This window comes from Plectropomus leopardus, chromosome 12 (assembly GCF_008729295.1).
Source record: "Plectropomus leopardus isolate mb chromosome 12, YSFRI_Pleo_2.0, whole genome shotgun sequence".
Taxonomy (NCBI): domain Eukaryota; kingdom Metazoa; phylum Chordata; class Actinopteri; order Perciformes; family Serranidae; genus Plectropomus; species Plectropomus leopardus.
The window spans coordinates 19865108-19879656 of record NC_056474.1 but is presented as its reverse complement, the minus strand read 5'-3'; the positions used below and the strand labels follow the sequence as shown (position 1 = coordinate 19879656).

Below are 14549 nucleotides of genomic sequence, written 5' to 3'. Positions count from 1 at the left end.
TTTTATCTGTGGTGCTCTCTGCTGCTAGGATGAACGGTGCAGGACATGAGTGAGGCCAGGGGGGAGGCACTCAACTAAGCTTGAAATATGATTTGAATTTGTATGAATACTTTTATTTATTCATTCATTTAGCCTATTTATCTTATAGTGCACATGTGAGAAACTTTTCATATGTGTAGTAGAAAAAAGCCCAGGGTGAAGGGGCAGGTTAATGTTAAGAAGCATTAAAAAAATGCAGGTGTATTTTCTCTTTCATTATTTCTCTGTATCTGCTACTGTCGCTGTTATAATAGTAGGGCTGTATCATATGATGCATACATGTATTATTTATTTGTTAAGAGAATATCAAATATGTATTTAATTTGTTATTATGCCTAATTTTGTTGCTGTTGTTATTTTACATGTCACCTGTTTTTCATTGCCCTGATATTTATGTCTTGCTATATTGACAGCAGTTATTGTTTGATGTAAACCTCCAAGTTGTGTAGAAAATAGATGAGAACAATTGGTCCAAAAAAAAGCCTTTATGTAGCCATGTCCAAAGTCCGTCCATCCCAATTTTCAACAGTCTTCGGCTTGTTGTTCAAAATATACTACATGTATAAAGCCTCACATGATTGCTTAAAAAATCAGGATCATTTTGCACATTTTCCGTTCATCTCAGAATAGCAGGACTATCAAACAGTTTGTAGACATGCACCAAGTGGGAAATATGAAGGCAGAATTAATGTGTTTTCATGAACAGACAACAAACAAGCATCCTGTAACTGCAGCAGACATGTCCTGCTAGACATGGCCACAGCGAAGACGGGGTGTAAGAAAATATCGATATATACTTGAGTGTCACAGTTTTATCTTTTGTGATACAGTGTTTTTTGAGAATCAATGGCCTACAGAATTTATTTTTAATTAATATTTTTATGTGTTGTGTTAAAACCCCAACTGCTAGAAAGATTGCTGTAATCTGTCCTCAGTCATATAACTCTGCCGTTCCAACCTAACAACATGTCCTTAGTCTGTTACAAGGCTGTGATAAATACAGATACTTATGTTCTGATTGCATTAAAAACATTACCTTTTTCTACTAATTTTTTATGCATGTGATGAAGTGGTCTTTTTGACAGTTTTCCCTAAGATAACAGAAAAAATACTGAGTCTGAAAATGTGGAAATCTGTTAGCATTTCAGCATTCTCAGTTCCCTCGTCTCATAGTCAGTGGGCTTTTTGAATGGGTTTTTGGTTAGAGGCCTGAAATAAGGTTAGTGATTAACACAAGCTTATGAACATGCTTTGTTCTACGACATAAAATATGTCTGAAGCTTTTATGTGTCTTTAAAAAGACAGTTGCAAACAAATGGCTGAATAAGACTGCAGAAGACGAACATGGCTTTACAGCCTTTTTTTTTTTTTAATTGCAAGACAAAAGACAGAACACAGACAAAACTAATAAACACCAACATGAAATAAGAACAGTAAAAACAGGTCAGTTAACAAAATTTCCACAAGGGAAGAGGATGCTGATTTGATGTTAGTGTATGCGGTGTGTATGTGTGTAAGCATGTGCCTTTAATCTAATAAATTACTAAATACATAACTAAAAAGAAAAAAAGAAAAAAAACGTAATGAACAACTAATAACAACTTTACAGCTTTGTAACAATGGCGACATGACCACAGTGTGGTTTGTTTTAGTCAATAGCTTTAAACTTCTGGCGGTTGTATTTAGGCCTCAAAAACCCTAAGGTGGTGTTCATTTGTTAAGATTATCTTCATGAACAAAATGTCTTAGTTTCATTAATGTTTGTTCACCGCAGAGCTTATTTTCTGCAACAATCCAAAGTCAAATGGAAAAATCTCCCATGCTTTTTGACAAGGGAACCAGGGTGATGTTAGTTTCCAGTAAGCCTACAGAAAAACGTCATCCCTGGGGCACTCCACTTCCGGTCAAAACATCCAAAATAATACTAATTTCTAAAAAATACCTGTCAGCACTGCACAATGTTGGTTGTAGCGCCGGCGAGTGGCCACAAGGTTACAAACACAGCCTAATTTAAATTTTGAACGTTTGTTCAATCTGCTAATGTTAAATCTGCAATAATATCTGACCGTTATTTTATAATACTGTTTGTATTTACAGATGAAGTTTCGCAGAACACATGCAATAATCCACGAAAAAGTACATCTTATTCTTCTTTAAGGGGCGGATATGTTGTGTTTGGTAAATGCCCTGCCTACATTTTCAAATGTTTGAAAAAAAAGGTGAACGTAGCAGTCAGCAGCAGTCGTTTAAACGCTTCCCATAATGCACTCCCCGATCATCAGCGGGAAACCAAAATGGCGAATGTGTTGGGGGAAAATGAACCGTTTGTTATCTTCTGAAGAAGGCACGAGCCCCGCAAGTTTCCGCGATATACTTTGAAATAAAAACACCGGCGGAAGAAGAAGGACGACAGCGGCCATTCCTATTTAGTTTTTTTTACTGTACGAGTCGTTTGTAGAAGCGGAGGTGACCGAATGAGGTATTGTTGTCATGTTTTCCTCCTGTCGGGGGTGTGGGTCCGACGGTCAGCGACCTCTCCGGGTTACCGCTTTGCATGCGGATTATTCATGCGAACAATCACGCGTGGGGGCTAGCTTTTTCATACACATGATATTACAACATAACGTTATCTCAAATTGTCCCTTTATACTCGCAAGTTGCTCATATTGACCATATTCTCCCAGTATCCGAACAAAGGGAATCTCGGACTGACGGACTGTGGCTAAAGGGAAATAGAAATAAGAAATCCACAACCCCTTAAACAACTTATTGAATATTGTTTTGCAGGCAAATATGAAAATTAAGTCATTAATATGTATATTCACAACTGAAAAAAATGTCACTGACATTCAATTATTAGTTTATATGTAGCTATGTGTTAAATTTTTATAGCAACCTTTGCGTGTGTGTTAGTTTTTGTCGGTGGTCAGGCTATTTATTACTTTATTTATTACTTGGCATTTCCCTGCAGCCGTTTTACTGACCGCATGTTTGGGATTAATTACCAATTAGCACTAATTATGAGAATAATCACATGTTGTTTGTATGCACTGAAGGGGAAATGGCATGCGTTTTATTTTGAGTCATTGTTTTTCTGCAACCACACGTATCATGTATTTTCCAATGCACATGCAACAATATTTAACTTGAAATTCACAGTTATATCGGCACATTATTCCTATTATTTGTTACAAAGCAAATTCACCGGTGATCCAAACTATTATGCCGATAGTAGCATTATTTTTAAGCAAAAGATGTATCATTATGAAGAGACAAAGGACAGATGATGTGGTATGCTGCTCAGATTTTAAAGATCCTTGAGGCAAAGTTGTGATGTGCGATAGAAATGAAATTGACTCAAATTATATGTAAAGATTACCTCATCTTGTACTGGCATTTTTACCCTAACTCTCAATGGAATTATTTCTCTGCATTGCTGCATCTATGCTTGCATACATAAGTATTAGTGACATAAAGCACACTGTCAGCAACACATAGACAATAACAACTGAAAATAGTGGGTGATGCCTCTATTCCTATTCTTTCAGAGACTCCGGGGTTGTGGATCACCTGTCTGTCCATCACAGAGCTCTCCCACAGCGGCAGCAGCAGGCTGTGTCCTTGTCCCCCACAAGCCTCTCTGCTAGGGGAGAGTATGGAGAGGACAGCATGTCTGACAGGTTCACAGAGGGACAGGACGTCTTGGCCCGGTGGTCAGATGGCTTGTTCTACTTGGGGACAATCACGAAGGTTAGTGTAAGGGAAAAACCCCCACTGATGCTAAAATGAGTTTCCTATCACAGTACACCAGATACTCAAAACACCGGAAACAGTGCAGTGGAAAAGCACCCTAGTAAAGGCTTCAGATGTATAAATTTGACAGTTTTGAAACTTTTTTGGCCACAGTTTTTTATAAAACCTCTGCTGTTACAGATAGATGATGCTTTGCAGTTTTGATAAAAGGAAATATAGAGTCTACCTGGCAAAAGTCTCTAAAGTAGGCAGATGTGACCTGAACTATTTTATCTCATGTCTTACAGGACTAGTCTAAAGATGTGAGATGCCTGAGAGGATGTTAAGGTTTTTGAGAACAGTGTGGTGTTTAGGGAGACAAATCTTTTTGTTTTCCTCCTCTAGATAGATCGAGACAAGCAGCGATGCTTTGTGGTTTTTGAGGATCGGTCCAAGTCTTGGGTTCTGTGGAAGGATATCCAGACAGGTAAGTTCCCTCAACTTCAAGATGTGCATGTTTATGAAATACTTGGATCTTACGATTGAATAAAAATGAACTCCAAGACAATTTGCAAGTAATCTAAAAAACATAAATGCTATTTAATGCCTGACAGCATCTGCAGTCTAGATTCAGTACAGTTTAATTGTGATTTTGCTGAAATTTTAAGAATAGTATTGTGCTGTTCACACCCGTGTCTGCTTTCCTCTGCGTTACTTATCTCCCTGCTCTTGCTGCTGGCAGTTAACTGTCCACAGTGTCTGGCATCAGTACAGTACAAGTGCGCTCCCTGCATGTGAAGATGAGCATAGGGGAGGTACACAGAGAGGACAGAGTCTATTCACCCTCAAACCAGTCAGTTAAAATGCAGATATGACACAGATTTGCTTTATAAGAAATCATAAAATGATTTATGATTGATTAAAAAGTGTAACATATTTGACAAATATCCACCATTTGAATGTGTATTTCTTTTTCAATCTTAACTGATTTTAAAGTGGACTGATACACATTTTGTCACACAGTTTTATGAATACAGTGTTAGTGCTGATTAAAAAGTTGACGACTGTTAAAAGCCTTGTTTTCTGCTGACCTCCAGTGGCTGAAGTTCGCACTCTGCTGCAGTGATGTAGACATGTACTGTTAGACTCAGATTATTGTTCTGTCTGACACCATTATGGAAAGGATCCCTACAGATATAGACCTTTTTGTTAAATAGTAATATCATTTTTGTTAAACCAGAAACAGCCCCAAAGTCACTATTGTAAGACCTACCAGATAGATTTAAATAAATAGTAATTTCACCATTGTGAAACACACTTAATCCCAAGTCGACCGAAACAAACGGAAACTCAAAAAAATGTTAGTTTGTCTTTCCACTGTTCCAACAATCACCAACTCTGGTTTTTTGTTAAAATAAATTGTTAATTCACCTAGTTAGAATTGAAAATATGCTGCCTCTGTGCATGCTAAAAGAACTGTTTATTTAATTGGAGTTTGGCTGGTTTGTTTTTGGTTAAAAAAATCTTACTTCTTTAATCTCAGCCTGTCCGTGGTAAAACAAACAAACAAACATGCTTTTAGTAGATGTAAATTAAAAGTGTTAACATGCCCCAAGTAGTTAAATTTCAGCCTGTTTCGCTGTTTCTGGCTGCAGCACTCTCACTCGGTACAAGACCAGTTTCAAAAACTATTGTCTCCATTAGATACTTTGACAACATGCAAACATGGATGAAAAGGCTCCACTTTGGAAAATATTGTAGTTTGCCTTTATAACACCACTTGTGATGGTCTTATCACCTTTACTCTATCACAATTTTCCCTTTGTCCATTTCAGGGGATGAAGATGATGACGAGGATGATGACGATGACATTGTGTGCTCTATATGCCAGGATGAAACTTCAGATGAACCCAATGAAATTGTCATTTGTGACAAGTGTGGACAAGGTACTGCTCATTGATTCTAGTGCTCTCATACCCATCAAGAAACTAAACAGTAAGGGCAGTTGTCTTATGTTATCCTTTTTCCCCCTTTTTTTAACAGCCAAAGTCTTTTTAATAAAATAAAATTTCTTTATTCATCTACCCATTGAACTGTAATCTCTGGTCATCAAGGGCATTCATGCATCTTCAAACAGTGATCCAGTGGAAGGCAGCTGCATGTAAATGTGTTCATTGTCTTATAGGCTACCATCAGCTGTGCCACTCTCCCATCATAGATGCCTCGGTCATTGACTCAGATGACAAGTGGCTGTGCTCAGAGTGTGAGCTCACTTCTATACCTAAGGTACACTTTTTGTTTGAGTATAAATACATGAAACCTTAAATGTATGACTTGTTGGATTAGATGAGTGGGTATTTACGTGATGGATGTTTTGTGAGACTTAATCTTTTCTGCTTAAACCTGAAAGTAAATTGGAGATAAGAGATTCTGTCGTGCTAAGATAATCCATGGAGTAAATACTGTATATGTACATAGTTTTGTGACGGGGTAAACATGTTTTTTGTCAATGTGGTTTACAGAGGGGCGGTGCACACATTAGGGGATCGTCTGCCAAAGGCTTTCTGCAGCAGCAGCAGCAGCAGCAGCAGCAGCACATGGAGCTGCACCTGTCCTTCCCATACGCTCTGGAAGAACTGGTTTGGGATCAAGGCCATAAGACTAACATCCAGCAGTGCTACTGCTACTGTGGAGGTCCAGGAGAGTGAGTACATACTTACATACACATTACATACTTTAGAGGACAGAATTGAGAATGTGGATTAACTTTTTCCCACATGCCACGTCGTAACCACAGTACTCTCTCTCTCTCTCTCTCTCTCTCTCTTGTTGAAGTTGGTACCTGAAGATGCTGCAGTGTAACGGGTGTCAGCAGTGGTTTCATGAGGCGTGTCTCCATTGCTTACAGATGCCCATGCTCTACGGAGATAGGTGCATATACCGTTCTGTATATGTGTCATACTTGTATTTTTATACCATGGCTGGGGAGAAGACTTCTGATTGCCTGGCAGGGGTCAGGTAGAATTACCTGGACACTTCAGGCCCTTATCAGACAGCGGGTTCATCACACTTCACTTTTTAAAGCCTGATCAGACAAAACGCTCTTGTAGCTTGCTATGTCTTTTTATTATTTATTTAAAAAAAATAAAAAGTTTTGCAAGGCAACCACCAAATTACCTGTGCTTAGTGTAACCATTATTTTGCCGAGAAGTAAACTCACAGATCTGTACCTTAAAATCTGCAGTAAAAATGGACAGGCAAAGCGCCCTTTTAGCTCTAATTTGGGGTGAAAGGTTGTTCCCAAATAGTATGTTGCTTACATTGAAATGGATATCTCTTTGGGCACACAAGACCCCGAGGAAGAGGAGAGGGGAGTCCCACCAGAAGGTCAAATTGTCTTGATTGGATAGGTGAAAAAACGGCAATGATGTCAGGTGCTTTTCCACTCTGAGTTCAAGTTTTTCAAATCAGGGCGATCCTGCAAAAACATGAATCGCATAGAGCGGACAAACACAAGGCACTCAGCAACGGAAAAACAACAAGCAAGATTTTTCACACTGCTTGAAAACCATTACAAAAACCTGCAGCAGGCTGCTGAAGAGCACTCTGGTAGGGGCCTTTAGCATCCAGTCAACACATTAACCACCATTTAAGATTAATGTATATAAGTATAAGAAACTGCAGCTAATGGTAGCAACAGCACTTTAACTTCTTGCTACAATCCAAGTTCTTACTAGTGAAAAAAATGTAATTAAATGATTGCACACAACCTTAAAAAAATAAATGTTCACTCAACCAAAAAAAAAAAAACAACTGTTCACTCAGCTGTCCTACCAAAGAAAATGAATAAAATGCTTGGTGTGGTGGCGTTCTTCACCTCCACTTTGTGTTTGTGGTCACCAAATCCTTTTGCAATGTAAACCTGACGCTCTTTTGTGTTTGTGTAACTTTAGGTTTTATCTGTTTATTTGTTCCGTTTGCCATGGTGGACCAGAGTACCTCAGCAGACTGCCTCTCAGATGGTAAGTGAATCTTAAGATGCATGTTCAGCTTCAATCCAGACAGCCTTCCTTCAGAACAGTACACATTATTATGTGATTAAATAAGCAAGGGTGTGATTGCCTTTCTTCCCAAGTGCTAGATACCTATCATTAAGTTCCAGTGTTATGATATGTCTGAATTTTCCAACAGTCAGCGCCACTTTCAGGGGATCAAATGGTGATTGCTGGTATATTCACTAACTCTGGTTTAGTTGAAAATCATTGAGAGAGATGTATAAATATGTTGTCTTTATAACGTTTTTCCCTCACTGAGCCGGCTTTCACTTGTTCTTCTCATTGAATAATACCCGGCAATGTAGTGTTTTTTACACTTTAGCTGTCCCATCCCTTTGCTTATTTTCCATGACATTCTTTTGGAACCAGGCCAAGTAAAGAAAGTACAACTTTTGCTCAAATATTTCAGGGAGGATGTCGCACATCTGAGTCTGTACAACTTGAGTGTGATCCACAAAAAGAAGTACTTTGACTCCGAGATGGACCTGATGACTTATATCAATGATAACTGGGATCTGCTGCAGCTGGGGGAGGTAAAGGCACCTTTTAACAAGTTGCATGTGAATGTTCAGTAACTGTAGTTTGTAACACACCAGAGGCCAATTCTGGACGGGAACACACACACACACACACGCACACCACACACACACACACACACACACACACACACACACACACACACACACACACACACACACACAGTATTTGTATTCATTTTTGTAGCATAATATCTAATCTAAAAACAAAGATTGTATATTTTTGATTTGGCACTGGACAAGGACTAAACATTAAGTGTCTATAATATGTAGTTGCTTAATTCACTAATACATAGCTGGTCTCAGAGTGTTAATTATTTTTAAATGATCCCTGTTTGCCAAATCAGCTTTTGAAACCATGTTGTGTTGATACTGTGAAATATTTACCTTATGTACTTTTTTGCACCCTGTCTTTCCTGCTTGGCGACCTGCTCTCCCTCATGTCTTCAGCTCGCCAACACTCCCAGATCACAGCGATATGAAAGTGTTCTGGAGGCATTAAACAACAACAGCAGCATGTAAGTTATTTCTTTACTGGTTAATGCCATGACCCCCAGTCTTTTTCTGAACTCCAATCTGTCCCAGTTTTTTAAAAAACTCTTTTTAATGTGTTTCTACCTGCCATTACCTGCCCTCCTTCTCTCTTTCAGGTTTATGTCGGGGAAGGAGGTTAAGAAAAAGAAGCACTTGTTTGGGTTGAGGATCCGTTTCCCTCCTGCTCCCCCCAACTCTGATGAGCCAACCAGCAGGGGGATGGAGAGGGCTTCACATGAGATCACCATCAAGGGATGCAAGTCCACCAAGGGGCTATCTGGGATGAGGTAAGGCGTCGTGAAACCTACATTTGAACTCATGAAGTTAGATGTTTTGAGATTTCTCAGCGGGACACCAAAATGAATCACCATGCAGATTTCGGTACCTCATTTTGGTGCCAAATTGTGTGCTTGGTGAGTGTTTTGTTGTTGTGAGTATAGCAGAGAGTATAAAAATAAATGTAGCACTGCAACTTGTGAACAGTTTAGGCACTTTGTCAGTGAATCAATGCTACATCTCCTCACAACCCAAGACAAGCTCCCTTGTCACCTGCTGATCAAAGAGCACGTAAGAGGGTTAGCTCCAAAGTTAGTGAGCCAAGTTATCCTCCCTTTAGGTGGACTGTTAAGGTGGACCAGCTATTCTCATTGACAATCTCAGCTGCTCATAAACAGATAATGAAGAAATGTCTGGCTGCTAAATCTTTTCTAAGTTAGGGAGGAGTAGAGTACATCAATAGAGAAGCAAAGGGAGATGAAAGATGTCATCCAAGAGGTAGCTAGAGTGTAGTGGCAGGTCCACAGCTTTGAGAAACACAAGGTGAGTGCCATCGAGATTTAGAAAAAGCAGACATCTCTACAGCCGATATCTCGATCACCAAAACGATCTAGACTGATAAAAAGCGCTCCAGGTAAGATGAAAATATGATTTTTGGGTGAACTGTCTCTTTAAGAGTGATAGTGTTATTAATGAACAACTGTCATAACTTGTGAAACTGTTGTTGTTGTTGTTATTGTTGCTCCAGAGCGTGCAGTACTTTAACTAATGGCACAGAGAAGAAGAAGAAAAAAAAGAGGAAGCAAGGAGCACGTTCTCTGGCTAAACCACAACGCAGTGAACTCTTGCCCCAGGTGTGTGTGCGCATGCATTTGAATGTATGTGTTAGTGGGCGTGAGCTGGGTGTGTACATAGAGAGGGGAGGGCATTGTTGCATTTCTCTATAGGTCTGAGCTCACACAAAATCTGTAACTTTTTCAGGGGATATTGAGAAACTGTTAAATTAAAAGGAAACCCACTGAAATGTGATGTATATGTTTTTGTCTTTGACAGGAAGTAAGAAAGTCTCTACCACTAGAGCCCCACACGTTGGATCACTTAACCTCTATCAAGTAAGTGAGCGACTGTGGTGCAGAATTATTATGACTGCTCTAATGTGTAATTGTTAGGGCTGCAACCAACAACTTTTTTTATTTTCAAATAAACTGATTGACCAATTGATTCAGCTCTATGTACACGAACTGTAACTTAGTTTCAACAGCATTTTTCTTTATTTGTGTATAATTTTTAAAACCTTTTGTCTCTTCTCTGCAACACCAGGAGTGAGAGGTCTCTGTTGTCTTCAAGAACCTCAGATGTGGAGTCCACAGGAGCTCTGAGCACCACTGAAACTACCTCAACTAGCATTTCAAGACAGTCCAGGTATGCCTGCTATGCAACTGCAACATTTACTCGTTTCTCACTTTGACATCTATGGCTGTATGTGGGGAAATGTCGTTTGGTTGGCCTGCTTTTGTGGTCCTCATTGATATATCTCAACAGCTTTTGGATGGATTGCAATGAAAATGTATACAGACACACATGGTTCCTAGACGACATATCCCATATCCCCATACCCCTTTCCTTTTCCTCTAGCACCATGATGAGATTGTCATGGATTAACATAAATTTGATTTAAACATTCACGTTGCAAGCAATTCATCCGGACTACCCTGATGTTTCCACACATTTATTCATTTGTGGTGGGCTACCACGGATAGATTTTTTCATTTTCAGAGGTGGACCGTTCATTAGGAAGCACTGTTGAAATATATATGTACTGTTCAGAGTGCAGAGACAGAGCAGCAGAAATTCAGGTGCACTGAAAGTGAATTTAATCGTTCATTCTGCTGGGTCTAACAGTTTGCTTTGACTCACAAACAGCAGCTCCTCTCATCCATTGATCTGACCTGATCAGCTGTGAATGGATTGACAAATTATAAACCCCACGATTGACTATTGCTGAAGAAAAAAAGAGCTCACAGAGAGCTCCGTCTTCGCTGCAGTCACAGACCTGCAAAAACCTCTGAAATTTGAGAGGGGGCACAGAATGATACAAAGGGACACACAGGCATTTAAAAGAAAAAAAGGAAGTTTGCCCCACCATCCTGGACTGCAGTGGCAGCAGGTGTTTTTAAAAAAGGCTTTGTTTTTGTTGTGAACGCTCATGCATGTAGGCAGTTCTCAGGTCAGTTGCCACATGGCGTTGTGAATACAGCTTCAGTTTTGATTTTGTAATTCCCCTCTGTATACTTTTGTTTTTGTTATTGCCCTCAGAATTAAAATCAGTTTATTGACTTCCTCTTTTCCTATCAAACCCCCTACAGCCTCTGTAGCTCCAGCAAGATGCACACCACAGCCTGCACCATGCCTGTTTCCGCTCCACCCTTAAAAAGGAAACGTGGGCGGCCGCGAAGGGCCCTGCAGCCCCCCAACCCAGAGATCCCCCCTCCTAGTCACGCAGACCCAAACCCCTCAGCTACGGAGATGCTGAGCCCACTCCCGGGGCTTCACTCCACAGACATAGTTCACGGCATGGACCCCAACAGCCAGCTCTCCCACCTCAAGAGCTCCATCAGCAGCTATTTCGGAGCAGCAGGGCGGCTGGCTTGTGGGGAAAAGTATAAAGTCCTGGCACGACGGGTCACCCTTGATGGCAAGGTGCAGTACCTGGTGGAATGGGAAGGGGTCACTGCCTCGTAGACCTGACATCATCACTTTTAACTTTTAACCAGCGCCTGCAAAAGGTTAATGGCTGTGCTGAGGACATGTGTGTACACAGCCTGTATTCAGAGCATTAATTCATATATGCCTTTGTTTAGTTTAGACAGGAGCAAGTTTTGCCTGCTAAGCTCACTGCAAAGCCTACCGGTTCAGTGCACATTCAAACATGTCTTTCCCTCATTTCCTTTAAGATTAATTGATTAAGATGAGGCATTGTCATCATGCCATAACATATTTGTGTTTTTCTGCCTTCATTATTTTCTTTGAATGTTTACAGCAAACCCCATTTATTCAGGGGCAAATAACTGATCATTGAACTGAACCTGTAGGCTTTTAGTGAATCATTATTATACTTATTTTTTAATCCAGTGATATGCTTTTCATTTCCAGATGAGTTAACTTTGCGACCTACGTTTTTTTGACAGAATGTATTTGGTTGGCACTGAACCATATATTTTGCAGAATAAGAGAAAAAGGGGATGTTTTGTTCAAAGATTTTTCATTAATTTCACTACTGCAATCATGCAATCAACAATTCATGTTTGGTTAACATTTATATTCTTACTAATCAGGTTTTGAAAAGTCTATCCCCTCCTTTTCTAGTCCCAGCTATGAGTACCTCTTGTTGTCTTGGGCAGACATATCCTTCATTTGTGTTTTGTAAAGAGGAACTCAAAACAAAAGAGATTTGCTGCTGCAAATGTTTTATTTTATATAGAATTATACTACGTTTATTATTAACTTTTCCACTTGTACTTTCTCGTATGCCTTTTTTGTCAGGCGTTTTCTTCTTTTTGTAAATTATGGATTGCACATATCAAATTATATGTTAGGTCGTCATCTCATTCTGAATAGACAATTTGAACTTTTCAGCTCCTAAAAGGCAGCATTTTCATCTGTGATGATGTTCTTTAAATCTCTTTCTTTATTGATCATAGCTCCCAGTTTAAATACAAACGAGATTATGAAAAAATAATATCCCCAAAGTTAAAAAGAAAAAATGGTGTATAAATGATAAATATTCAGGAACCCAAGAGGACTATAAGTAAATTGTGTCCATTCAAAAAAAAAAGAAAACCCTATACAAATTTTGTTTTCATAGTAAAGATTTGCAATAAGCTCCACCGCCTTAGTCTAAGTGCATAACCTTTAAAATATTTTGATTTGAAATTGATTAAAATGACTGTTAAATGTTGACTGAAATCTTAAAGGACCTATTTAGATTTTACTTTGTCTGATCGTTATTGAAATAAAGTGCTGCATAAGATGAATGTCGTTTACCCAGTTTCCACACATAGAATTCATACGTTTTTTGCTTTTTTTTTTTGTTTTGCCTATGCAAGTTAGTCCTCTACAAACGTGTTGTTTAGCCATATTTGGACCATGCGGCTTAACAAAGTGGAGTTTCAGCATTATCTTTAAAATTATTGTGATAATTTGACTCAGTCATTTATTTTTTGTGAGAGGGGTGCAAAAATGCACTTGGATTTTGCTTTTACAGTCAAGTTCACCTTGTCTACACACTCAGGATATGCCCAATAACTTCACTGTATTGCCTAGACCCACATTTGCAGCGTGACAGCAGGTTTAAGTTATTTGCTCAGTGTTGTTGGTCAGTATTTTTATATCAGGTCCTCCATTTGTCACATTACTTTGGACCATCTGTATGTATGTATGTATGTTAGCTTTTTTCTTTCTATGAGCAAAATAACTTGTAGTCCATTTTACTGCTACACTTGTTTAAACTGAGTAAGAAAACAATCACTGGAAAACTAATATGCTGTAATTCATTGCATGAGGTAAATATTCAGTTCTCTTTTTTGAGATGTTTGTATTTTTTGTTAAAAATGGACAGAGCTTTTTGACATTGATACCTCTTCATTATAGGGATGTAGTCAGTGCATTTGAAGCTTCTCTCCTCAGTTAAACCAGTGTTCCAGCCATCATGTTGCTACCACTGGCTTCCAGCAGGCTTCAGTAGCCAAAGAACATACATGTAACGTCTGCTTTGTCTCTTGAGATTCCTCTTATTACATTTTTATACATCATTATATAGGTTGACGTGTTACTTCTGAACCTGTTTAGTCAAAGGATAAATAAAAGCTGATATTTTGAACTGTTGTATTGCGTAATTAATGTTTATTTGCTCTTTATTTGCCTCTTTAACCAAAGCTACAGTTGTGTAGTGATGGACAAAAATGAACGAACTAATCTTTTTGAATGGCACTTTTGGTTTTCTTTTTTAATGTCAGGTCACTTGCGTAACCAGAAAAAATCTGGTTGTGCAGTAAAAAGAGGAAAATGCAGGCAGAGGTTAGAGTCTAAAGTATTAAAAATAAACTGCCACACTCTTCTAGCAGGTCAGAGGTGATCCCTTATGGGGATTATTGTAGCATGTGTCTATATATATATATATGTAGACACATGCTACAATGTGTGTGTTTTGCAGGAAAATCCTGCATAGTATATCTTTAAGTTGTAGTGTGGAAACAACAAACGCTATCAAAAAAGATGTGCTGTAGTTAATTGATCAGAGCATTTAGACAACACTTTGATAATGAAGTGCAAAGTAATGGATCAAATCCAGCTCACTTGTCAGATTATTCCGACACCA

General features: G+C 38.9%; 1 protein-coding gene across 1 annotated transcript; it reads left to right on the top strand.

The window, feature by feature from the left end:
• Positions 1-2297: 2297 nt before the first annotated feature.
• Positions 2298-14042, top strand: mtf2 (metal response element binding transcription factor 2). The gene is made up of 15 exons (XM_042497241.1): positions 2298-2518; positions 3588-3789; positions 4177-4258; positions 5607-5717; positions 5957-6057; positions 6294-6475; positions 6607-6702; positions 7725-7793; positions 8236-8359; positions 8813-8880; positions 9013-9183; positions 9921-10026; positions 10226-10284; positions 10493-10594; positions 11539-14042. The coding sequence occupies exons 1-15, from the start codon at positions 2514-2516 to the stop codon at positions 11912-11914; spliced, it is 1854 nt and encodes a 617-aa protein (XP_042353175.1). The 5' UTR covers positions 2298-2513; the 3' UTR covers positions 11915-14042.
• Positions 14043-14549: the final 507 nt, after the last annotated feature.